Raw genomic sequence first — 27,771 nt, forward strand, 5'->3', positions numbered from 1 at the left:
TTCATGGAAACGTATATCAGATTGCCTTGGAGGCTGCTGTGTGATCGCCTGCCTTTACAGATTATTGAAGCTGGTTGGCCATACAGTTTTGAAAGTTCAAATCATCATTGTGATTAAGGCAACAGGCGACATTAACGTGATGCGTGGCATTGGCACTTAAGTGGAAATCGGATCACGAAGTTGACTGAGCTTCAAAGTTTCGTGACCTTCTTTATTGGCTCTCTTGTGTTTTCTGTTGCAGCTTTTGTTGGGAGGAATTTTGAATTGAAACAGGAGAAAAGGCATTGCAATATGTTTAGTTCCGCAAAGGCTAATGACAGCCATGCTCGCTTTCAATTTCTTCCACCAGGGCATTGCTGGCACAGATGTGGCAAAGGAGGCCTCCGACATCATCCTGACTGACGACAATTTCACCAGCATCGTGAAGGCCGTCATGTGGGGGCGGAATGTCTACGACAGCATTGCCAAGTTCCTTCAGTTCCAGCTCACTGTGAACACAGTGGCTGTCATTGTTGCCTTTACGGGTGCCTGCGCCATTAGGGTAAGCAAGCTGGGGGCAATGTCCTCCACTAGTAGCTATATGGGACGCTCTGCAATTTACACGACATACCCTCCTGTTCGGGAATACATTTTAATTAACTTGAAGCCCATGCTTGACTTCATCATTTATGATGCCTAGCGTGAACGTGCTCAAGGCGCTCATTGCATTTCCTTCGGCGCATGCCAGACAGGTGTCATTTAAATCAAGTCAAGCATGGGCTTGAGATTAAGATACATTTATGAATATGAGGGTAAATGTCTAGTGTGATGCCTTACTGGAGTGACAGGTGTCTTGTCAACCTTTGCAAATATGCATGTTTTAAATGCATTAGTCTCATCTTGGTGATGAGATTGATGGCCTTTGCACTTTTGTGACAAACTGAACACGAATAAAATGCGTCCGAATAGGTTCACTCAAATAGATAAGCTAACAGAAATATATGTGCATACGTGCCATTTGTGAATAACTAAAATACACACATCAAGCAGTTACTATCAAAAGGTAATACTAAAGGCGCTAAGATTGCGAGTATACCTTATTCGAAACAGGAAGATCGACAACTGCAAGTTTGAGTCGCCTGCTTTAGACACAGCACAGATAATGTGCAGTGTGGGATGTGTTGTTCACTCGAGCTGCACATGATGCAAGCACTTATCGTTTGTCCTGACAATTTCCTGCCTTACTTTCTACATACAGGACAGCCCCCTGAAGGCGGTGCAGATGTTGTGGGTGAACCTAATAATGGACACCCTGGCATCCCTGGCGCTAGCCACGGAGATGCCTACATCTAGTTTGTTGCTGCGCAAGCCCTACGGTCGCACCAAGCCGCTCATCTCGCGCACCATGATGAAGAACATCCTGGGTCACGCCATCTACCAGCTCACCGTCATCTTCCTGCTGCTCTTCCTCGGTACAGATATTTCAGCCCCATCTTTTCGCTTTCAGTACTCAACATGTTTCAGTCTGGCTTGATTATCCTGACTTTGTCTCAGCATTGCCACCTAAAGTACTTCGTAGTGCCGCTGGGTTACATTGTCCAAAGTTTTAGTATATGGTGCATGATAGATACCACATCGTGAGTATCCTTCTTGTAAACATGTAACCAGTTGCATATCTTGTGGTTAGGTTATTTCTCAGCTATATCGCCGGGAGTTTCGTAGTCGGCAAGCAACAAAAGCATGGACAACAGCCTGCAATAGCAGACAGCGTGCAAGATTGTCCTGAGATGAAGCAGGCAACCTGTTGTCATTGACACTTTTGCTACTTATCAGGCACCAAACTTCCGGTTTATGGAGGGCAAGAAATGTGTACCGCAGTATAATATTGAGGTGCGCACGAATGAAAGCAGGATACCTTGAACCCTTTTGTAGCCAGTATGTTGAGCTTCAGGGCACCTGTAACATGTGTTGGTCCCTATGAATAAGGGCTGCATGTAAGCTGTGTCATTCAAACCAATGGGCACCAAAAAATGCCGTATTTACATGATTGTAAGTCAACTTATTTTTTTTTAAATTTCAATATCTGAAGTTGGGGGGTCGACTTACACTCGAAACCAAAACATGGCACAGCCAAAAGAAAGCGAGACCAACAATATATCAGGGGAGCTACAACGTAGTTACAATTTTATGTTTGCTCTATGGCCCTACCCTTAGCTTTTCGCTTGCCCGTGCATTTGTTCGCTTTTCGGAAGGGTTTTCTACATTTTTTTAGAGTTTTACAGTGCACACAACACTAATGGGGGGGGGGGTCGATAGTTGATGGAAATGCCGTTGTTCCATTCGTGGCGGCACCCTTAGAACGGCGGCGTTTGTGGGGAGTATCAATAGTTCATGGAAGAGCAGACACCGCTCATGTTTCTCCCTGTAGCTCTTAGCGCTCTTAGCTCGTAGTTTGACGCGTTCACAGCAGCATTCAAGAGGGCTGCCTTCCTTTACACTGAAGAAACAAATCACTGCGCAGTGGACCGCAAGTTTGTTGTTTCTGAATGGGTGGTGCAAGAGTGGCGACTGCAGCGAAGCAAAATTTTCATCTGTGACGGCAAGTGAAGAATTTTCCACGGTCTGAAGTCTGGATGCTTTCCGGAGCTGTAGGCCAAGCTTGTAGCGTACGTCGCTGAAATACGTGATCCCTGCCAGTTTAGTGCGAAATGGTCATGAAACAAGCCTGGATCTTCGCCTTTTAAGAACCTGCTCTGCCGTGAGTATGAGTGGCTGACTATCAGAAGGTCAGCGCCACCACAACTGCTGCCGCGCGCTTCTCTCCATGAGTAAATTCATGAGAGATGCACGCAAGCCTCGCACGCATCTCTCCCATTGCCCTTCCACCCCTCCAAACACGAATTGGCTGCGCCCATAGCTCTGCTCCGTACCACCCTCCGAAACACAAATAGACTGCGCCAACTGCGCTGACAACCTTGCCAGTGTTGCAGTGCTGCTCCCAAGTTGTGCACACGGCCCTCACAGCTGGTTCATTATTCTATGGCCCTCATTCTGCTCAATTCTGCTAACGGATTGAGTCTCTCGTGCTTCTATTTGTTCGTTGCGTCGAATTCGTTCCTGGCCACGTTGTTTCTCAGCCTCACTTGCCGCCGAAATGGAAAATGGCTGATCTGCCTGCTGATTATCGGCAATGCATGACGTTGCCGGTGAAAAGAAAGCGCACGGCTATAAATTTCCAAATGCAGTGCTTCCTAACCAATGAGGCAATCGTCGTGAATGTGCTTGCATCGGATGGCGACATTGACAGTCACGACAGCAACGCTTATGCGGTAGGGCAGACTGCCTCAACATTGTCCCTGCGGTAGGTCCCGTAGATGACTCAGTCCCCCATGGGCTTGTTTTTGCGAGGGACCTTCCGCTTCACTATGTGGAGCACCTGGATGCCCTGGAGAGGGATATCGGCAAGTTTCGTGTAAAGCAAGCAATGCTGATAGACATGCGGTTTTCTCTTGCAAGCCTGTGGGAAGTACTTGGCGAGATGCTTTTGGTGATCTCGCTCCAGTGCTTCTGGATTTCTCAAGCTGACATGCTGCCGCGGCAACCTTCCTGCATATATTAAGACGCCTTTTGGGGCCACCAAAGCGATGCCTCGGCGGAGCTCATGTGTCACTTGCTGCCTGTGACCCTTCTTTTCAGTTGTTATAGCAGTGCCATTCTTGAAACGCCGATAGCTGCGGCTTGTCAAGAACACGCGATCGTATCAAGCACGCAGGAAGCACAGTTAAACAGTTAAATGAGTCAACACAATTGGAAGTCGGATGGAGGAAGGTGGTGCAGAGAACTGGCCTCCCACCATTATAGTTTTCTCGGAACAGCTGTGCCATCCCCCATTTTGATTTTTTTTTCATGCAACCCGGTTATAACAATGGAATTTTCATGGCACTTGAATATTGTTGTAAGTGGGTTCGACTGTATTGTCTATGTGCATGATGTTTAGAGCGGAAATTTAAAACTACATTGAAGTGAGAAAATACTGATGGGGCAGTCACTGCTAGTGCTTCTAATGCGCTCGTCCTCCTATTGTGAGGATTTTCAGAAACAAAGTGAAAGTATGAATTAAAAGCCATGCATGTCTGTGCCAAGAATGGTGCAGCAAGCTATTAGCTACTATTTTAAGTGAAAAGGTCGAGGTAAGCTAAAAGAAACCTCAAATGATGCGGGCTACAGAACTCTGGTATTGACATTTTAGGTGTGTGTGATCGGGGGGGGGGGGGATGCACGTTGCGGCATCGCCAGGGGGGGGGGGGCTCTGCCCCCCTTTGGAAAACCCCGAAGGGGGCTCGGGCTTTGAAGCTCCCCCCCCCCCCCCCTCCCTAGTCGGCACTGCCTATGGTGACCCCTATCTGCACCATCAAATTGTTCCTTTACTGGGAGGCCCAAAGTTATCCTAATGAGCCCTCTGCGAGACTGTTAGAAATAGCTTCTGTGTGCAATAAACTCCTGCATTCTAGTCTGTGCGAGTTGTCCTCAAAGCAAAAATTAGGTTCAGCATGGTGTCTTCTTGAATATTTGCTCTATGCAGACATATGTACTAAGAGTTTCATTATCTAGTGAGCGCATGTAATGCTTAGATAGAGAGTCTAGTGCAGTGATGGCAGCAGGTACACGGCAGGTGCATGTGATGACAATGTGTGACGGACTTCTTTAGTAGCAGCCAGTCCGAAACTAAATTATTGTCTTAATTATAATTTCTTCAACTTGGTGACCTTGAAAGGAGTTTCTGCTGTGCGAGGAAGCTGATCTTTGTTTTGCGGGAAGTTTATGCCTTATGAAAGACAGCAACTATATTGGTGTCACAATAGTGCTCTAGCCTGGTGCCCATGCATGCACTTGATCAGAATGATCGCATTAAGAAACCTGTGATATTGTAATCCTAGTGCCCGTTGGTCACAACTGAAGGTAGTCTCTGGCCCATCTGTGCAGGCCCAGAGATTTTCGACATCGACCCTGGTATGGGGGTGCGTCTCTCGGAGCACTTCACCATCATCTTCAACACGTTTGTCATGATGACCCTGTTCAACGAGGTTAATGCCCGCAAGATCCACGGGGAACGCAATATTTTCGAGGGCCTCCTAACCAACCCCATTTTCTATAGCATTCTGATCATCACTGCAGTTGCTCAGGTCAGTGGGCTTGTGTATTGTCGCCTAAAGTCTCCAGTTTTTTGTATGTGAGAGCGCATAGTAACACGGGAAAATAGCTTGTTTACTTCCCAATTCTGTATAATCCTGTCTATAGAAGAAAGGCAATCATAGACTTTTACATAATATGGTTCCGTAAGAAGACTTCCCTGCACTACTGTGGGATGAAGTGGTCCAAGGTACCTCAGTGGCTGGACCCCGATTTCTGTTGGCTTTTGTAGGCTTGTGCGAATATCAGTTTCTAGGTTCCAAGCGAAGTTGAAGCAAATAATAATAGTGTCGAATAATTTTGAAACAAATAGTTCGTATAGTTGTGGATTTACATAAAACCTTGACACAAGAGCCAGGAGTTGACAAGTAAGTAAACAAAATCCTTGCAAAGCTGTAAAACATTTCATCTCCGGAATCAGTTTTTTTCATTAACTGTTATTCAGATATTTTGAGGCAAAAATGCACATTATACATTTTTTATTATGCCAGTAGCACAGAGAATTAATTTATGGACTTTTGCTCAGTGTTGTAGATTTGTGTGCTTGAAATTTCACAATATCTGAGGCCTCAAGAACATTTCGTGTTTGCCCGTCACGTGGCCAGATATGTCACTCATCATCTACAAATGTGACCTTGACCGTACAGTGACATTAGTTTAGGCTGTATTGTTCAAATTCAATTTTGTGCTGTCGCCTACACGCGAGTTTAATCTTTTCCATCTAGTAGGCGTACAGTCAAACCTAATACAGTCAACATCCGGTTTTTCGGACTTACTAGGGGTCTGTGAAAACGTCAAAAAAAAAATGCATTCCCTTTCCTGCCCCCCAAGGGATCAACTGCATCTGAAATGGCTATGAAGGCCTGCCAGTACACATTTTAGACGTATCGGTGCTTGCTCTGTGACAGGAGACGGTAGGTGCACGCGTGCAAATTAAAGAATTCCTACTCAGTCCTGTGACAGTGGTCCCTTTTCGTTCTCGGTATGTTTCACCGCAACACATTGCGTATCCTTCACCGCGTAACACCACCGTATTGCGGCGAAGCTGACTTTTGGGAACTGGCATTATGGAACGCTCGACCCCTGCCGTTTTCATCGCGTTTCGAAGCCATCCGCGAGAATGACAGAGGCGGAGTCAGCGCCATTGCTGACAGCAGCGAATTCTTTCAGTGAAAAACGCTGCACTGAACAGGGAGAAGCTTGGAAGCAAACATTGAAGCAGCTAGGCCTAGCGTTGCCATTGGGCCTACAGCTGCCACCATATTGGTGTGCAAGAGTGCTGGTACGACACTGCGAGGTAATCAAAATGGCGGCAATGGGGCTTCGATTAATGCATTTCGAACCAACATTTACGGCAAATAGTCCAGAAACTTGAACCAAAGGTTTTCAGTGTCAGAAATTTCAGACATTTTTGTACATTGGCTCTGTGAGGATCGTGACAGTGCTGCAAAGGCATATCAATTATGGGGCATGTCCTAAATATCAAGCGTCCGAAAAATGAGTTGTTTACTGTAAATGTGCTCACTTTTTGGCTTGCTGCCCATGGTGCAGACCGCTGCTTCTACGGCCCTGTCATGCGCATGATCTCAAGCCCAATCAATGATGAGCCACTCGAACAGCAGCAATCTTCTTACAGTGGTTTGCCACCCACCACCATGCAGGCCAGCCATGAATCTTCGTTATGGGGCACTGCCTCGGCTATTAGCCCTAACCAGTGCTGCTTCGCCTGGTCTGGCACTAAAGTTATGGTTTAGTGCGCAGTCTATGCAGATCTGTTCGCAGCAGGTCTGCTGCTCCTGGAAAGTGCAGAAACCACCTCGCTTATAAAAGTGAGAGTACAAGGGTCAGCGCAAATGGTGGCGACTTTCTTCACAGCTACAATTTCTGTACATCGTGAATGCAGATCACATCCAAAAAAAAGATGTGAGGCGTTTGAAACTTCTGTTGTACTTTGCTGCTGTTATACATTAGTTCAGTTGAGAAGGTAGGGTCGAAGCAGGGGTGTTCGAAAAGCTTGTCGGAAAAATCTGTTGACAAATGTAAACAAATACTTTGTCTTTGGCTTGTCTTGGCCTTTAGCAATGTTAATGGCAATGCAACTTGCTTACCAAAACTGAAGCTGATGATTGCACATGCTTTAAAATTCACATTTGTCAGTTTAAAATATAGAAAATTCCAGGTACTGAAGTTGAAACTGGAGCAGATATTTATTAGCATAACATTCGGTCAAATATTTGGAAACATTCAGGGTTTGCAAAAGCCTAGTATTTAGGCTTTTAGTCAACTCGCTCACAAGGAATGGAAAGCTAAACTAATACCATGAGAAGCATGTCACACACTTCTTTTACATATATCAGTAGTGTGTCATTTCATTCTGACTGGGCACTGCTTGTAATGCAGTGCCAGACCTTGTTACAATCATAAGGCATATTTTTTTTGTAATGATGCAATCTTAGTAAAAACGCTTTTTCATATGTGTGCCAATTATTTCCTTCTGCTACACTAAAACCAGATCAAATGCTGTTTTTCTTTTTTAAGGTTATGTATGTATGTAGTACATGTATTGGCATTTATATCTCAGCACCTCCAAAATGATTATATTCATGGTAGGTCTATATTTAAAGGGAATTTAAAAAGAGAAGTGATTTAAGCTGTACAAGTAAATAACTAGTAACTAGCCCTTATACATACCCAAAACTGCACTCTTACCACGAGAAGAGACTTGGTTAGTCAGTAAAGTGCAAAGAAAGAAAAGACAGGGTGGCAAAAGCTGCCTTGAAGTTTCTGCACCAGGGGTGTGATCTTGTACGCGTTCCAAAATCGAACGGAGGTGGTCCGTTCTTTACGTCGCGAAATAGGCGGTCCGTTCTGTTGCGTTCGTCCAATAGCAGGCGACACGGATTGATTGACAGCAGATATCAAGTCACAATTGACGTCATGGCATTCGTCACGGTTCAAATTGACCAATCGTGTGCGCCTTGGTGGAACGGACCGCCTCCGTTCTATTTTGGAATGCGTACAAGATCGCACCCCTGTTTGCCATGACATGGACTTTGATGGCGTCTGCAAGTGCCTTTTAACGGTAAAAACGGACTACATTGTGCTCTAAGGGAGCGAGATATTGAACATGGCAGGTTTTGGGAGCATTTACTGAGCGAATGCAGCCAAAATATGAAAAAAAAATAGTTTGAAATTTCACCTGACAAGCCACATGGGCAGGGGTCCTGGGGCAAAATTTAAACAAAAATTAAACCTATAACTTCATTTTCTCTTCTGAATAAAAAAAAAAAGCCTATTATCGTGAAATTGACAAAACGTTTTCAAAGAACACTTTATCACTCTAAATTGATTGTGTTCCTCTAGCCTCTTTAATCAGTAGTTTTTCACCTCTGCTTTCAATTTTGTCTCTCGTATGGGCCAGCCATGTAAATTCCATCTCATCTCACTGTCCATGTTATCCAAATACAATCAAACCTATATGTAATGAGTACAGGGGTAATTAATTACTGAATTTAACGAAATTAATCCAAAAATATTTCTTATATCAGCATATGATGTTATGATATCAGCATATGATGAGCACATGTGCAATGAAGAATATGAGATATAACGAAAGTGTTTTTGTATAGGATGTGACTTCATTATAGTGAGGTTTGACTGCATATATTTTATGCAGTGCTGTGTTCTGGCGTGCACGTTGAGCGCACTGTCTTTTTGAATTGTTACCTCTTCAATGTTGTGTCAGTGCATGTTTTTCTGGTGAAGTACTATGCAAAGAGTGCAGTCTAGGGGGTGCATGAGGTACTTTAGGACACTGCTTTGGATCACCATACAGTTAAAATTCTCATTCTATCTGTCTAGGTGTTTTGCCGAACCCTTTGTCACCTATCTAGTACAATTATTCCAGAGTATCAGATTTCAGTCCCAAACATGAGATGAAGCTGTACACTTTCCTAGTCGTCGCCTTACACGCAGACCACAGAGACTTGGAGGTCACCACCCTTTTTAACTGTCGCCAAATCCTTTTTTTTTCTTAGGTTGAGACCACATTCTACAGCCAATTATTATCTGTGACAACAAGAAACTAGTAGTGGTGCAGGTGGGCAGGCATATTAAGGCGGTTGGGTATCTCAAGCAGGTGGAGGCCTTGACAAGTGATAATCCTGAAAAAGTTAATTATGGTTACTGCAAAGCAGCTTCAAAAGGCAGAGTCAATAGCCAAACTTTCTGTGCACAGTGTTTTTATGTGCCTCTCCGAAGTGATGCATTTCCTTGTTCCCACAGGATCTGTGTGACTTAAGAGTGAGTGGCTGCAAACTTCTGCAGCCACGTCACCCTCATTGTGATGTTCTAGTTCCCTCTATAAACCTGCCACACTTCTATGTAGAGGGGGCATGACTGAGATGGAGACTAACAATCATGCAATGCTAAACACTCGCTAAAAGCTTGCTGTTGTGGAACCACTGCCCAACATCAACACACGATACCCGAGTCGAGCAGGCAGCTGTTATCATAGCGGAATTTAGTCACTAATTGAGGCTAAATATACCAAGTTTTGTTCAGCAGTCTTAGAAAGCAGCAGTAAAAAGAGATGTACAAAATTTAGAATCAATATATTGGTTCTTGTATGAAATGTTATTGCTATTTGTGAAGTCATCATTATGTCCTCAACTACCTTGCGCACCTGGTGTAGCTGTCTGTCATCCTGTTTGAGCATCTGGCTAATGTATGTCTTCTCCCCGTTTCTTCTGCTCTTGCTCCCAACTTCGGCCACTCCCGGGGTGTCCCTGCCGTGCTGCCTGGTCTACGTGTGCAGGTGATAATAGTGCAGTATGGTAGTGTGTTTTTCCAAACGAAGGCCCTGTCCCTGGACCAGTGGCTGTGGTGTGTGTTCTTTGGTTGTGGCACACTGGTGTGGGGCCAGCTTGTGACCACCGTGCCGACCAAGCGCATCCCCAAGACCTTCACCTGGGGATCGGGAGCGCCGGAAGAGATGCACGCCACAGCCTCGCTTGTCGAGGATGGCAGCTCTGGCTCCCTCTCGCAGGATGTCAAGCGCACAGGACAGATCCTCTGGATACGGGGACTCACCAGGCTGCAGACACAGGTAAGCGCCGCTGACCGGTCCTTCTCCCAACCGACCCTACCCTTCTGCAATAATGAACAGGGCCTCGGCCCACACCTGTGCAGGCCAGCCAGTCCCTCGCTCCTTTGCCCCAACCCCGATTTTACGTCCTCCTCCTCCTCCTCCTCCTCCTACTGGACCCAGTGGCAAGCAAACATACAAAGGAGGATGCATTACTTTGTTAGGGTTGTGCATTTTGTAGCACGGAGCAGCTGCCCAGCTTGTCTGTGCTGGTGAAGCTCGGGCTAAATGAGGGAAAGGGCAGAAAAACAAGAGTGGGTCCAAGTGCATTTGTAAGACAATACCCAAGTCTGGAACAGTGTCATACTGATACTATGTGCTTTCCTCTTTCTATTACCCCTTTTCCTTAACGTCAATGTAGGGTAGCAAATGGACGCTCGTCTGGTTCAGCTCCCTAACGTTCCTCTCCTTGCGTTTTCTCTCCGATATATCTTTGAAAAAAAAAGAAAGGAAAGAAAATGAATGACATGTAGGGCCAATACTTGGAGGCTAACAAGAAAACTTGAAGCTCAGGACTGTCTGTGGAAAGGAAATTGCAAGTTTTAGTGTTGAAATTATGGATGGGGACACGTGCCCTGTGTGCCACCCCTTGGCTAGGCTAATGATAGTAGCCTGTTCGGGTATGTGAATACCTTGGGTAAGAATGTCAATTCGATACGTACTGATTGGTTGACTTTTTAAGTTGCATTGGTGAGCGCGTGCTTGTGTGAACAGTAACCCCAAACTATACAAAGTTCAATTTGCAGACTGCTGGGCTGCTATCTTGTACGCGTTCGAAAAGCTGATGTTTGGTTTTGCTTCATGTGATTGGCCTAGTTTGACCTAGGTCGCGATATTGGCTTGGCTTGGACTATTGCGTGAGGCGAAACTTATTGTCAGCTTTTCGAACGTGTACAAGATAGCGGCCCTGGACTTCAAAAGAAATGCAGCTGCTGCTAATCAGCACTGATTCATATGTGAAAGACTAAGGCATGCTACGTATAATACTGTATTATTGCCTTGTTTGAAAGCATCAACATGCATCCTCCTTTGGTGCCCTGCTATCCCTGCCTTACAGCAGATTTTGAGTTTTTGTCGTTCTCTGCCTCTCTCTCTTCTCTCCAATCTTCTTTCACTTTCCTTAAGTTATTCTCTCTCTCTTCTCTGTGTGACAAATTGTGGTCGCTGCGGGTTTTGCGAAGACTGTGCACAGGCTGCAAAGTTACATCAGTGTGTGCAACTGGGCGAATTCATTTGAAAAAAAATGAGTAGGCTTGTTAAAGTAATTCAGTTACATTGTCCATTAACTAGAAGGTGTCACAGGCACACTCTCAGATATGACATGGCTCACGTTAGAGCTTCGTACGATGTTATTTCTTGATGACGATCATGAAGTGATTGTGTCTAGCAGCTTACTGCGTTCACTTGATGCTGTTACGTGCTTATAATTTTAGCCATTATGAACCGGGAAAGTCCCCTTCAGGCACAGTGTATCTGCAGTTGTACAGACCAAGATTAGGCGCAGTATATCTGCAGTTGTACAGACCAAGATTAGGCATTGTGATAACACGCAATAAAGAAAATAATATTTTTAACATGTGGCACTGTATAATTAGTGCTGCAGAATAAGATACTGTACATGCATTGAATGTGTTAGAAACCAGTGCCAGAAGATGAATGTGTTGGTGTTGGCCAGTAGAGCTAGTAAGTGGTCACGTAGTAGGTACTTGTCATCTGACATTTTAGTGTGTACTGCATAACATTCGGTAATATCCTAGGTAAACAAAGCACCATACAGGTATACTGCATTTAGTGCATTTGATTTTATCTTTATCCTTGTAGTATTTTCAGCCTTCAAGTATGGAGTCCATACTTGCGCACACAATAAAACTCCCCTTAAAAATTCAGAATTCTTACTGTTCTGCAGCCTGCTGCTTTCTTTGAATGATACTTAAGATTCAAGAATTGTTGGAAAATAAATTTTAGATAGATTCAGTTGGTGCTTGAAGGGGCTGTAACATGACGCACACAAACCCTACACTTGCTTACAGCTTCAAGCAATCTTGTTACCATATTTCTGCTTATGTGCACATAGTTGAGTTGACTGGATGATGTGGCTAGCAAACATTAAAAATTGAGGGCCCTCTACTGCAGTGAGTTGGGAAAGGAAGTGTGGTTTGGCAATGCTTTGCATGTAATTCGTTACTGTTATTGTACAAAACCAGGCGAGTAACATTATAATATAGCAGCATGATATGCCCAATTTTGCTGCTAAAAACTGCCGCTGAATGATATTGTGTCATTCTTCTGTGATGGCCCTTCTAATGTAAACCTGTGCACAGTCTTCACTTTCCCTAATTATCACCCAGAATTGGTAGCTCTAGATGTTTTCTTTGAATCCTGTAGTAATTACGAGTTTTGGCAAGCCAGCTTAACTGTTTAGTGTAGATCTGTTACAAGCTGCTCCTTTTGGAATGAGTTTATATGTGATTATTAGCATTTAGAATGATTTGACAGATTTGGCTATGTGTATGGTCTAGAGAAAAATATTTCTCAGGCGCTCCAAATTAGTTGCTGCTGTAGCCCAGTTGTAGTGTTTGCACAGTGCTTGAACCCAGAGCGTGCTTTGGCAAGCTTTGGAAGCAGAAAATTTAATGCAGCTTAGTTTATTAGGAATAATGTTTACTTAGCATGCATTTGTAAATGCAGTTTCATTGAAATGTCTGTAAGCGTAAGCCTGTTGGTATTTTATTTTTAGCTTTTTAACTTTGTTATTCATCACAAATAGAATCTGCCAGCTTAGTGGGTCAAAAGATAGCCAACTGGTGCTGAAATATATCTGTACTCTTCTGCAGTTTCTTGCAGTCCATGCTCACTCTAAAGCATCTGAATCAATTCTTAAACTGTGTTTTAGCTGGCGCATGCTGTTGAACAGTTGCTTGTAATGTAATTCTTGAAACCTTCGCTTGAGGAAATGAGGTGCTCCGTTGATGACTCACCTCAGCTATAGGCTTCTTTTTCTTTCTTCTGCTGCTGTCCATTCAATACACTAGTATTGGATGTTATATTAACAAGGCTATGCCTTGCTGAAAAGAATATGCACAAGAAATGTGCCAGCAATGAACTAGTGCTTATGAATTTGCATTAAAAAGATGAAACAAAGAAAAGGCTATAAGTCTCAAAAGAAAACTTTAGCACTAACCCTAGAACTGACACGCTGTTTTAATGGAGGCATTGGGCCATTAGACGCACTTTTGATGGTCTCCTCTGTGCTTACGGATTTTGTGAACCCTGCATGGTTGTTTGCTGTGCAGTTGTGTCAGCATGTCGAAACTATGCATTGTGGGGATAGTCGCATAGCATTCCCTCCCCATGTGCAGTAGACGACATGTGCGGGATCACAGTCAATGGCACAATTCTTGGAACGCACTGAGGAAGTGCCCTCATCTACGCAGTTTATGCTTGCGCTCGTCCAGTGTCTGCCATCTTTTATAAAAGCCAGTGCTTGCTCGCTGCCGCCTATTGGGTTCTCTGCAAAACTCTGCTGTAGTGTGTAGTTGTTTTCAGCTTGTTTTCAGGCGTGTGCGTGTGTGTGAAGGCTGATGCATTTGGCCATTTTGCATCTTGTCCCTATCTGCGTGTGTGCATGTGTGTGTGTGTGTGTGTGTGTGTGCAGGAATGTGCCCTTAGAGGTCCATGCGGTATATTTTTTTTAGGTGTGCTGTTTGGCCCTGGTGTGTATGCACTATCGTTTTGTTTGGGCCTAAAGCCACCTTGCATTGCTATATAGTTTTTGTTGTCCTAGTGTTGACAATTCAGTCAGACGCGCCACCACCCTGTCCCATGTCGCTGCTCTACCAAGCCTCTGCAAAACTGTTGCGAGGTTCTGGGGTTCATGAGACTGGCTTGATAGCGTGGGGTGTTGTGCTGGGAAGCAGTGGGGGCAAGGGCAATATGGCGAGACTGTGCGGGGCAATTGAACTTAAATGCAGGGCCCCTTTTACCATAATTTTTTTTTTCTGTACCCACACATGGTGGTGCTGCTACGAAGAACTTTTTTCTCAACAACACGAAGCTGTTGGCGACAGCTTTTACGATCGTCTGTGCTTGGCTTTTCTTCTTCCTTAACTTGGTCATGAACAGTTGCCCCGAATGAAATGAAAACATGTCGCCCCTGCGGCTGGCTCTGTGTGTGACTGCTGCGGTCATGAGACTAAGCAGCTATTTGTCAAGGATACTGTGGTTAAAGTCGGGCAGGATGCATATGCCCGTGATCATCACTGCCTTCCATATTGCATTTTGAATGCACACTAACATGGTCATAGCTTCAGCTTATAGTTCGGTGTACAAAGGCTTCGCTCTCTTCTTAAAATTTTTTTGCTACCATTCTCTGATGCCTCGTTTGTGTTTTGCCTGTGTGTGTGTGTGTGTGTAGTTCCATCTTTGTGTATTTTTCTACTTCTGCACAATCTCTCTCTCTCTCCCAGCCAATCATAGAATTGGTTTGTGATGGGCAGACCCTGCTGCTCCGTAGTGGTTGTGCTACACTTTTATGCACACATGTTGCTGTTCTCGATGGTGCCTCGGTTTTTGTCACTAACAACCTTCCTGTATCGGTGGCGTATATATATATACACATTTTTTGGTGCAGGAGTTCTAGTCATTTTGGCAGTTGAGAATGAGGTCAAAGTCGTGGCTATAATTTGCATATGAAGCTGTTCGCCCAAGAAGTGGACAATAATCATGGCTTTTTGTATTCAACACCACTATTCATTGATGTGTCTGTCCATGCTTCGAAGTTGACGTCCACAAAAACAGCCTTCTGAGTATCAACCGCAAGTCTTGTTCTAGAGTAGGCAGAGCGCTAACATTGATCTTATTGGATTCTTTGAATCGCGCAAAAGCCATTGCTATCCTGTTTACTGAAATCTGAGGAACTGATCCTTTGCAATCTTTTCCAAAAATTAAGTAAAAGAAGCTTGCATAAAATTAGAAGCAAGTTAAATAATATTAGACTACATATTTGAAATGAGCACATAAAATTAGATGCATCTACAAGTTTGCAGCACCATAACTCGCAGAATATACATGATTAAAGATTTCTGGTCCAAGACCTGGCTATTCTCTTACTTCAGAAGCCTTCACATATTTTGTTAAAGTAGTTGGCAGTATATTTAGGCAGATTTTCAATGAACTGAAGAGCAGGCATCATTTGAGAGATTTAATGTGTCAGGTATTCATGCACACGTGGGTAGTTTGCCGGATAAGCGGGAGCGTAAACGTGAGTGGCTGGATTGGCGGTACCACCTGGTGATGCAAAGTTTGACCAGACGATACACAGAGCTAATATTGCTGTAACTATCACGTATATTCTACTTCACTGCTGGTGCTAATTTTCCGCAGCGGCATATCGTGAACACGATTATACCAACCAGCCACAAAGAAGAATATACTTGGATCTGTGTTTGGTTGAGCTTTGCGCCTCCAGGCAGTTGCACTACTCTGGCCGCTCATGGGTCCAATCCAGCAGTCCACCCGTGTTTGCCAGTATACTGGATGCACTAAAACTCTATTCACCTGCTATCAACAGGTTTTGGGCATGTGTTGAAATGTAATGTGTCAGGGCTGATCTAATGCCCACATTGCTTAAAGCAACTTCCCTTAGTCTCTGTGTTCACCATTGTGCATTTTGGTGGGTCATACCTGACTGATCTCGCATGCTGTCCTCCCATAGTAGATTTTTCGTTTAACTGCTACAAAGCCATAGCTTCAGGAACTTGGCGGACCTGTAAAGTTGTTTTTAAACACAAACTGCTTTTTGATTGAGGCAATACCCTGAAGTTTGCTAATTTGAAGATAATTTGGGATCAGCTACTTATTTGTCTGGCTTGACTTCACTCTTCTTCTTGACTGGCAAAATGCTTTACCTGTGAGACTGTAATGCATGTGTATTACACATGGTCAGGTTTAGTACTGTAATCACTGTGAACATTGCCCAGCAAAGAAGCTATGCTCATAGCAATACACACTCTCTAAATTGTAATGTCTTGTAAAACTATACAGCTGAATTTAGCAGAAGACTATACACTCTTCATCACATAGCTTTTTTTTTTTAGTGTATATATATTCTAAATAGGAATTAGGCCTGTATTTGCTAAGGGCTGTGATCTTTTAATGTCATCTGGCATGTGTCACACATGCCAGTAAGACAGTGTAGCGGAAGTGGACAGACTTCTGCCATTATATGACATTATATTTAGTTTGGTTTTAAGCACTGCAAGTGTTGGTTGCTATGTAGCGTTAATTGTGTGCTGGACTAACCCATTAAGACTCGAGAACAATCTACCAGATAAATTTTGTCAATTTTGGTACCAGACGATCTTGTCACAGTGCAACTGCATTGTGAGAGTTTCATGAGTTGCGCTTTATTTGAAACATAAACGATAGTGTGCTTTATAAAGTACACTGGGCCTTTATGGGAGCAGCAAAACCTGATGCAGGGGATCAAATGTATGTGCTATATTTTGGAGCTTCCTTAATCAGAAAGGCTTGCCGCGAAGAGTCAAATGAAACATTATGCAATCCTGCATGACCTTCTGGCAGCAAAATTAGCATTTCAGTGGGAAATATGTTATGGGGATTTTTCTGACCTTTCAAGAGATGGGGTCTACGTTTGGTTCCCCAATGTCAGTTTCCCTACTTTCATTGCATAACTGATTTCGTTGCATAACTGATCTCGATTGGCAGAGGAATATACATAGTCTTTGTTGTCTTCTGTTTCCTCCCACCTATTTTCGAAATTGTTATAAAATCCTGGACAAAGACAAATTATGTCTTTTTAAATAATCCTCATATATCTAAATGTTTTTTTTATTCATATAAATTTACTGTAACACTGCTCACTATTTTATTGAATGAGAAAATAGCATCGTCATCTTTGTCGGCAACAAGAAAGGAACCAGAAAGAGTAATAGCAATGTTGATGTAATCCTTACTGTATCTTTTACCTGCAACCGTCTCTGAAGCTTTCATAGCCAGCAAAAAAATATTTTGTTGAAATACAGGTAAAAAAAGAAAAACTGTGTGTGCTTCGAGAACAAGCATGCCCCTCTAGCATACACATAGGCCCAGTGTACTTTACAAAATACACCTGCATTAGTTTTCTTGCGACACTATAAATATGTATTGTATATGGACTGTCTTGTATTCATTGTTTACACCATTCTTTTCTAAAACTTGGACACAAACTTCAGCTTTGAGAAGCATATGCTATGCTCAACAAAAGATAAGGAAGGTGCTTGTACAGAAGCACCTGCTATGTTCAGCACTTATCCAACTTTGGCAATGAATAGAACAAATACATCATGCAGCTGATAAAAAACTACAATGTGGTTGTCTTGACAGGACCATTCTTCCCAAAATGGTGTTCTAAGGAACACAGTATGTTTCTTCTTTAATTATTTACAAATGAAAATGGTACTGTAGTTTCTGAAGTACACTTTGCGCTAAAGTACACTGTGTGCTAAGTCAGCACTGTGAACTGCCTGATTCCTCTCGCATTGAACATACCTGTTTACTAGTGACCTCATAAGGCATTTCAAATTAATGCACACATTATTTTTTACATGTAGCTGTGATGGAGCTGTGATACATATGCTCACATGTCGTTTGCTAATAATTCAGTTGCTTCTGTTTTTTTATCCACCTTATTGTACTCTTTACCGCCGCTTATATTTTTTACTGTTTTAGCAATTTCGTCGAGGCAGTTTAAAAAATTTAAATAGTTATGACTTTGTGGAAGCATGACCAAGAAATATGCAACAATTGTTTTCAACACCAGCACTTCTTCAATAAGCTGCAGCACATTCTTTTTGTCTAAGCTGCAAGCTTCTTTGTCTACATAGAAGTGTTCATAATAGTTATGATTCGAGCCTTGCAGTAAGTAGGTAGGCAAAAAACATAACTGTCAAAATACCTATAAAAAATAGTTGCCCTACAACCTGCATGTTCAGTAATGCCATATGGTCAATGTGATCGCCTGTAAAAACTTATGTTAAACCTTGTTATAACAAAGTTGCATACAGCACTAAAATAGTTTCATTATATCCTGTATTCATTGTAAGCATATATTCATTATATGCTGATATCAGCTAGAGAAATTTTATACTTTTTAAAATTCAATAATTTCTTACACCCAACAATTTGTTATATCCGCTGAGGTTCCTCTAGGAATAAGCTCTGCTTCGGCCTTTTGTGAACGTAGCAGTAGTGATGAAAGTTGTTGTTCGTTGGATATGGATGTTATGGGGAATGTCAGTTTTGTAAAAGGAATGAGGATGTTTTCCGAATATGTTGCCTCTCAGCTAGGGCACAATTCAGGCAGTGAAGTATTTTGTCTATTTTACTGCTCCTGTCTTTGTCCATGGAGCAGCAGATGTGAAAGTCTGTTCCTTGTTCTCATTAACATTTTTTTTTGCAAGTGTTGTTCTCATATTAACATCATTGCCAAACACTAATGTGTTCATAATAATACTGTGTGTTCCTTGTTCTCATTAAAATTTTTTTTTTGCAAGTGTTGTTCTCGTATTAACATCATTGCCAAACGCTAATGTGTTCATAATAATGCTGTGTGTACATGTCTGTAATAACTGCTTGTTATATTTAATTTGTGTTTGCACGGTTGCAATTTATACTGTCGTTTCCTTTTATCAGTTCCTTATTTCAGCTACTTTGACATACTATAAAATTTGGTGATTTCCGATTTATTTTGTATTTATTCAAATTTATAATTTTCACTATAATTGATGGAATGTCAAGCTTAGTAGTGAGCTAGTACCTAGATGATCAAAGACATAGACACTGATGGTGTCGCTAATAAAAATAAAATAAATATCTCGGAATTAACAAACAGACAAGAATTGTTTGTCATAAGCTTCACAGAATTCCACGTTTTATATAACTTCACCTTTTTTAATGACCTGCTGATGCACTCTTTTTGTCGTTTAGTGATTTCTACATGTAGAGTGTAAAGGAGACAATTAAAATTTCTGTTTATCTCTCTCCTCAAGGCAAAACCAGGTACAATTTCAGCATTTACAGTAGTTTGGAAACATTATTGTTTGCTTGGATAAAAACTTTTCAATGTTGTCTTTATTTTCACGAATGTTACAGCTTATTCACGGGCAAGAAGTTTACAGTCAAACCTCGATATATCGAACACGGATGTATCAAATTATTGCGTATATCGAACACTCTCTATGCACCTGGAAAATCACATGCATTTAAAAATTTTTCATTTCGAACGGGGTCGGATGTAAAATGGATATATTGAACTCCGCCACCCCAGACCAAGCCCGTTCTGTTGACAGGCGGTGAGCTTTCTAGCAACACCCTCGAAGATAGTGGTGGCATAATGGCCATTCTTGACTGCTGCGCACTATAGGTGCACACATCGATCGCGCCGAGGGTGCCATTTGAAGGTAGCCGCGTACGCACGTAGCGGTTTGGCTAGTTCGACAACGTTGACGACGCATTTCATTTGTCGCGCTGACTCTCCTCGGTGCCATGCTCTGCGCCTGCCGCGCCACACGAGGATTGCCGGTTTGCACCCACAAAGACGCACAACAGCGCGCACTCACTGGGCTCGCTCATGGACGCCTTGGCAGATGCCACTTAATACTTTGCTATTGACAGTGTTTCAAAATGCTTCAATTGATGGACGTGGAGATTGCAGCAGAAGTAGCGGCCAAACAAAGGCGCTGCCAAGGTTGATCCTGCAACTGCTGATGCGTCCCCGCTCCATACTTCAACTGAGGCTGTAGCTGCTTTGTCCCGTCTACGCCGCTACCGTGGCGCAATAGAGGACACCGGCCTATCGATTGTGGATTGTTAAGACTATGTTGAGGACTCAGTGTTTAAGCACGCGGCTGCCAATAAGAAGCAGGCCACACTGCTTCCGTACTTTCAGCAAAATAAATACTTTGTGTGAAGCTTCAAATGAGTATTTACTGCACCACAATTGATATACAGAAGTTTTTTACGTGTTTTTTACATGTTTTTTACGTGATATTATGTATCAAATTCTGGCTATATCAAACTATTTCGCGATCACCACTCTGTTCGATATATCGAGGTTCAACTGTATTATTCAGAACTATGTAAATTTGAAACCTTGACTTAAGATACTTGATCATTTTGCTATGACATAGCTATTAGGGCTAATGAAGCTAACGGAAAAAAGCATCAACACCAACTAGCCCAACTCTTTTCATTATATATTCATTGTTTTAACTGGCTTGCATGCTAGTTTTACCAGCTTTCATTAATACTACTGACCGTCATGCACATGTGCCCACCTTCATGCATGCAGGGAGAGTTTTTTTTTTTTTGCAAGGCACTTGTTTCAACTACATAGTTCTTTTGAGTCTGTCACAAACCTTTCCCTTTTCTATAGGCACCTGTTGAAGCACGTAAAGGCACTTAAACAATTATATCCTACTCACTACACTGCTAGCAAGGCAGTCAATATAATTTCAGGAGGCTTTGTTAATACAGTCAGCTTGTTATAGCTCAATCTCGAAGTGAGAGAAATTCTAGGCAGTTCAAGCATAGTGATACTTTTTTATCTTTCTTAGTTAGGAACCAACTTGCCCAATTTTCTAACCGCTACGTTTTCATTGCATTCTGAAGCCACTTAATTCAGCAAGGCTTTCGGTTGGTTCAGTCATTTCAAACACCTGGCGTTCCAGGCACTGGCAACATAGCCAAATATTATTGACAGAAGAACATTCATAACGCAAGAGTAGCAAAAATATTCATACCTTAGTACCTAAGTTGCTGTGGCAGTTGGATATTCAAGATCCTGTATGTGTGTTCACAGGAACTGAATCTATCTTCTCTCCTCTTCTATTACATACCCATTAGCTTCATCTACATCCAGTTCTACGGCACTGTTCTGCTAAATACATGGTTACGGGTTCAATTCCCAATTGCAGCATCCACATTCCTATAGGGGCGGAATGCAATATTGCTTATGTATTTAGTGTGTGTTAGTCGACCTGGCGAAGTCAAAATTGCTCTAGGCCCCCAATGTGGTGTTTCTCATGTCCTGCGTGTTGCATTGGGATGTCAGACATGCTAATTTCATTTCATTCAGGGCCATGCAATTAGAGGCATTAAATTATTTCACGTCCATGTCTTCTCGCGTAATAATTCCAAGTTCTGCTTTGGTCCACGTTTTCTTAACTCTGAATATTTTAAACAAAGATATGAGGTGTGTAGGAGATTGAATTAATGCAAGGCAACTGTACAGCTTTATGAGATTTTTATGTGATTGTCCTTTCATTTATTGGGAAAGACTGAAAGTTGCAAAATTTCATCTAACTTCAAGATGACTTGAAGCTCCTAATCGTGTTAGCTGGCGTTTCATTATCTGGGGCAGCTCATGCAGGCTTAGGCTAGCAAGCATTTCTGTACCTCCTTCGCACTCTATCTGTTCCCTTGGCGGAAGAACTCTCTCTGCATGTTCCTGTCCTGAATGTATTAGAGAAGTACATAGTGGCACTTATAGGCTCCAATTTTTTAAAACATAAGATTTAGAAACTAAAAACAACTAAAAAAAAAACAGAAATTGGTCCACATTGGCATTTAAAAATTAAAGGCATTTCACAACCGCACATACCTTTAATGGACGTACTCATTGCTGTGCTCATTTTGTTTGGCCCGTAGATACGGTGACTTGCAGTTCACGCGCCTTACTTGTGTTGTTGCTTATAATTTAGATGGCAGTACAAATGCAAAAGCACTTTGTTGCTTACATTACGCATTTTTCATGTGTTTCTAACCGCACAAGATCGTGGCAGTTAATTGCACTCAGCACAACTTTCATTGGAGCAAGCTGTTGAGTATGCTTGGAAGTTCACTGCTTGTTACGTATAATCTAGCATAAACAGCTTCTACCATAATGAGGTTGAGGCATCTGGTAGTTGCGTTTCTAAACGCGATGCTTTGGGTCTCCGTGTTTTGAAATAGCATGAAAGTGATACATCATCCAATGACAAAAGATGGAAACAACGTTTGGCCATCTACTTGTTAAACAGCCTGGTAACATTGTAGCAGGCATTCAGATGTCCTTTGAGTGTATGATACATTACAGGAATTTGTAATTGAAGCGCAAAGACTGATATTATTAATAGATATGAACCCTCATATAAACCCTCCACTGCATATATGCATGCATATGTGTATAACTGAATTTCAGAACTGCCATAATGTTTGTATACATGGGCACAAATTATAAACTATTTTGGAGAGGCTAATAAACTTAATATGGATATGTAAAGCTTGCTTTTTCTCTTTTCTTTGCAAAATTGTAAATACTATTTGCCACTTAGGCCTTGTAACACTTTGCGCATTTTCTACAAATCTGCTCAGTCACTAGTCAATGCTGTCAATAACACCTTAGCCAATCAATACTTTTGTACATATGCAGGAAGAGCCTAGAATTTAACAACAAATACCTTTTTCCTTCCCTGCAGATTCTTTAACAATTGACACGGCCCTTCATGTACTCATAACTTGCAAGTTCTTTGGGACATTTAACCCCATAACTCATAACTGACTTTTTTGTAGTGTTGGGTTTAGAATGGGTTTTTATTCACAGTGACAATAAAGTGTTGGTCCCATCTTGTGTCACTTGGTTGGTGTATGTTGATTGATTTTTAATCTGAGTTAATGTGTACTTGTTCTAGGAGACATTTACATCACCTTGAATCTTATCTAATCCCTCTCTGCAATATGAGTCCTAAGAATCACTTGCAACAATATAAAGAAATGCAAAGTGATGCCTTATGGAGCTTGAACTATTGGAGTAATAACTGGGGCCAAATATCCTGTGCGAGCATCTCCACTGAAACATTCCATAAGTGGTCTAATGACTCGAAATGTTTTCCATATGATACTTATGCATTTTATGCATATCTTCTGTGGATTCCATATTGGTTCCATAAAAGTAATGCATGCAGTAAATATATGGAATCATTGGACCGCATATGGAACTGTTTCAGTAAGGATGATGGTTATATTTCTGTAAAAAACACGGTAGGAATAAGCCTCCTAATATTTAGCCCTAAGAAATGTTATGCATCGGTGTTTATTCCTTTGCTGACTGTGCCTTTCACACTGTGAATATCTGGTGGCCAGACACCTCGTGTGTGTTTTAATCAACTTCCACTCAAGAGAAGAGCATATGGCATAAACATGGCATCACTTTGCATGTTTTGTGATCTTGATTGCAAATGTTGTTTGTGAGCAGTTTAATATGGATGAGGAGGAGCCCGATTTTTTAGGAGTGTTGGCCTATTTCTGAGGCACTAAGTGTGTCACTGCAAAACCAATCTGTAGTGCTACTCTGAAGATTATCAGACTTCATTGCATGCTGCCATGTCAGCCACTTACTGCAGTTGGGGCTCGTTTTGTTGCTTGTTCTTTTAGGTGTTACAGTTTGCACTTCTTGATCAGTTCATCAAGTGAACGATTTTAATTTCCTTATTCTTTTTTACTTTCTTCTCTTTTTTACTTTACGTGATGTGCAAAGCTTTCAGTTCTTTTCTTATCCTCAACCTTTTAAGGATCATTACAATGCTCTCAATGCCTGCAAGTAAATGGGGACATGTTCACTGAAAGGCAGTAGTGTAATATTGGGAGTTACCTGCCATTATACCATACTCTCAAAGCATTTTTTCTTTTCATGCACCAACCGATTGCATTGTTGGGTGCATAGGCAGAAACTTCATTTTTCCAGGGGGGTGGGGGGTTGGGGGCGAGGGCCCGATTAGCTTTTCGAACACCACACATGCACACGCACACACACACACACATTGTTATGAAGAGGAAGCCCAATACAAAGGTCACAGCTCCAGGGGACAGCCTACCACTTTTTCATCATCTCCCTCTTGCGCGCACGGTCCTGTCCAAACACCAGGGGCCGTATTCTGGTATGTGCGCCTTCCGCGATAGTTTCGCCGCCACGATAGTCGCTTTCAATAAATCAAGTGACTGCTTACCCGCGATGTCAGTGTGCACTGCCAACACGGGCTATCAAACACTTCACATCGCATCAGAGAGCGCACTGTGGGCGTGCAGAGCAGCTCGGGTGTGTTGTTTTCGAGTGTAGTGGCCGCACTACGGGTTCTGCGCACTGACTACGGTTGGTTGCGACCACTTTAGGTAAAATAGATTGAATAAGAAAGTGTGAAATGTTTTATTTTAAATGAATCAACAAATATTGCCGCGAAACAACGCGTGTAAGACACCACCGAAAAGGCTCCTATAAACTACCACCTATCTTATCTCTACTACACTCCACCACCAACCGAACACCAAAAGACGTGTTCATTTATTCAATATGTGTCGAGAGCACCCATCGACACCTTAACGTTAAAATGACATAGGCCGGAACTACTAGATGGCACTGTTTATTTTCCGGTTTTGCTAAAACCGCCAATCAGCGTGCACCGTTGGTGGAGGCGTGACCAAGGCGATAGTTTTGCAGAAGGCGAATGTTTCAGAATATGGGCCCAGAGCAAGGCACTCATGCTCAGTGATAGAAAAATTGCGCTCTGAAGGGGACAAGAGGAAACTGGCATAGGCAATGACGTGCTGGACTACATATTGCTCTTGGGCAAGGACAGCACCTATGCCTTGGCCACTGGCATCTTTGTGAACTTGAGTTGGTCCAGATGGATCAAAGTGGCCTAATATCGGAGGCATTGTCAACAAGCACATGTGTGTAGAAGGCGTCGGCTTGTTCACGGCCACAAAAGGACACAATGTCCTTCTTGAAAAAGGTCAGTCAGTGGCTGGGCGATATCTGCAAAATGTTTAATAAACCGACGCAAATAGGAGCATGAGCCCACAAAGTTGCACACATCTTTTGCTGAACAGGATACAGGAAAATTCTTGACTGTGTGTATCTTATCAGGATCAGGATGTGTACCGGCAGCAATGACAAGATAGCCAAGAACTGATTTTGCGGTGTCCAAAATGGCACTTAGAAGAGTTAAGCTGAAAGCCCGCCTCCCTAAAGACTTCAAGAATAGCGGCCAGGCGACTGAGGTGGCTGTCAAACGTAGGGGAAAATACAATGACATTGTCCAGATAACATAAGCGTGTGGACAACTTATAGCACTGAAGGAGAGAGTTCATCATTTTTTCGAAAGTTGTTGGGGCATTACAAAGTTCGAGAGGCATAACCTTAAAATGGTAAAGGCCATCCGACATAACGAAAGTGGTCTTCTCATGGTCGAGTTCATCAACCAAAATCTCCCAATAACTGGATCGGAGGTCGATTGAAAAGAAGTGTTTTGATCCGTGAAGGCAGTCGAGAGGCGTCGTCAGTTCACGCGGGAGAGGGTACACAACCTTTTTCATGATGTGGCTCTGTTGATGGTAATTGACACAATGTCGCCAGCTGCCATTTTTCTTTTTGACCAAGACAACCAGCGATGCCTAAGGACTCAAAGCGGACTCAATTACACTTTTGGTTAGCATTTTGCCTACTTCAGCTGCGATAACCTAGCATTCTGCGTTCGGCGGATAGGGCTAGCATCACCAGTGTCAATCTTATGGGTCACAATGGAAGTCTGTCCCAGCGGGCGATCCTCAAACTCAGACATCGCAATAAGACTCCAGGACGCATTAAAGATCCGCAGCCTGTTTGGGAAGCAGTTCTTGAGCGATCATCTTAGAAAATAAGCCGGGATCGGATGTTGCAAAACTGATTGGACAGCAGGTGGCTGCAGATGAGCACGAAACGTCCAATACAGAGATGGCGGTATCGTTGGTAAAAAAAGCATTGCTGAGTGACAAGCCTTTCGGAATGACTTGTGTACTTAAACCAAAATTTAAAACAAAGAAATACATGGTTATCAGTGATAGTTGCAATGGTATGAGGAACGGCAACTGCCGTAGCAGGAGAAGATTGACATTAGGAGTCAGCACACAGTCATCGTCAGGAAGAGATGGGAAACACGTCAAAGGCATACACATGGTGGCTTGAGGCTGCAACCGTATGAAGTCCACAGAACGTAGACGAGGCTCAGCTAATTTTGGAGGACAGCAGTGAATAGGCAGCTCGCGTTGGAGGAGGCAAGTAGCACTGCCAATCAGTGCTGAATGGTCCGATAAAAAGTCGAGGCCGAAGATCGAGTCACGAAAACACAGTTCCAGAACAGCAAATAAAATGGACATGTTGAGACCAGCAAGAGTTATTCGGGCAGTGCACATGAGAAGAATAATGGCCGTTGCTCCATCAGCGACCCGGATAGCACGAGATGCGACAGGTGTAAGTACTTTCTTCAGGCGACAACGAAGATGGTGCTCATCACCGAGATATGTGCTCCGGTGTCAGCCAGTGCTGTAACAAATACACCATCAACTTCTACATAGACTATATTGCGTCTGGTCAGCAGGGTGAGAGAGGCTTTGGTGGAGATGTCGACAATGCAGCGTCACCTCTGGAAGCTGCATCGTTTAGTTTTCTGAAGGTATGCGCCCAGGTTGGAATGCGACAGGCGACGGGACTAAGGGAATGACAGGCAACAACCTTGCGGTGAACAGGACTGGTGATTGCTCGGCGACGGTGATCGATGGCGCCATGCAGTCATATTGTCAGTGGCGTGCAGGTTTGCCTTGGCTTGCGGCTGGATATGCCGAAAATGGCCGTCTGGACGAGGGCTGTTCAAGAATGGCATTGAGGACCAGCAGTTGCGACAGTATCGAGTGACGTGACCAACATGGCAACAAATGGGTTGTTCGTCCTGTGTTTGCCACTCTGCCATCTTGCGAGAACCTCGAGGGATCCATTGATATTGAGTATGCATGAGTGAAGGATGTTGAGTTCGCTGGAAACTGGCCACGGTGCAAACTGACTGCAAGCCGACATTGGTGAGTTCTTGGTGCACAATAGCCTGAATAAGGGGAACCATTGGAGCACATGTATCGTTGGCAGGTGGGGAAAGAGCCGCGGGACACGTGGCTTCCAGCTCACGATGCACAGTCTTCGTCAGTTGCTCTGAAGGCTGCTGCTGCCGTGGAGGAGAGTCCTGTCGATCTTGACAAGATGATGTTGCAGCCATATTGGGAAGCTGTGCAAATGACTGATAGATACGGCAGCTTTTCACCTGCCCGAAACGCTTGCACTCTGCAATAATGTCATTAACCGAAGTACAGTTCTTACAGATGAGTAAATTGAAGGCATCATAAGCGGTACCATTTAAGACATGCCCGACTTTTTCAGACTCCAGCATTTCAGCATTGGCCTTGCGGCAGAGTGCGAGCACATCTTGTATATAGGTGACGTAACCTTTGGTGGACATCTGAACTCGTAATGCCAACTCTTTCTTGGTGACAGCCTTCCGACCCAGTGATTTTCCGAAGAGATCTCGCAGCTTCTGTTTGCAGATATCTCAGTTACGGAG

The 27,771-nt window shown here is 43.1% G+C and overlaps 1 protein-coding gene across 16 annotated transcripts in view; it reads left to right on the forward strand.

The window, feature by feature from the left end:
- The window catches only part of PMCA (plasma membrane calcium-transporting ATPase 3), a 376,386-nt gene that overhangs the window by 318,292 nt on the left and 30,323 nt on the right, over positions 1 to 27,771 (forward strand). For all 16 annotated transcript variants that reach the window (XM_075696519.1, XM_075696521.1, XM_075696522.1 and 13 more), the window contains 4 exons: positions 350 to 541; positions 1,238 to 1,451; positions 4,963 to 5,162; positions 9,986 to 10,276. In XM_075696519.1, coding sequence (XP_075552634.1) covers positions 350 to 541; positions 1,238 to 1,451; positions 4,963 to 5,162; positions 9,986 to 10,276 — 897 coding nt within the window. The remainder of the gene's footprint in view (positions 1 to 349; positions 542 to 1,237; positions 1,452 to 4,962; positions 5,163 to 9,985; positions 10,277 to 27,771) is intronic.

Source organism: Dermacentor variabilis, chromosome 6, assembly GCF_050947875.1.
Source record: "Dermacentor variabilis isolate Ectoservices chromosome 6, ASM5094787v1, whole genome shotgun sequence".
Classification (NCBI taxonomy): Eukaryota; Metazoa; Arthropoda; class Arachnida; order Ixodida; family Ixodidae; genus Dermacentor; species Dermacentor variabilis.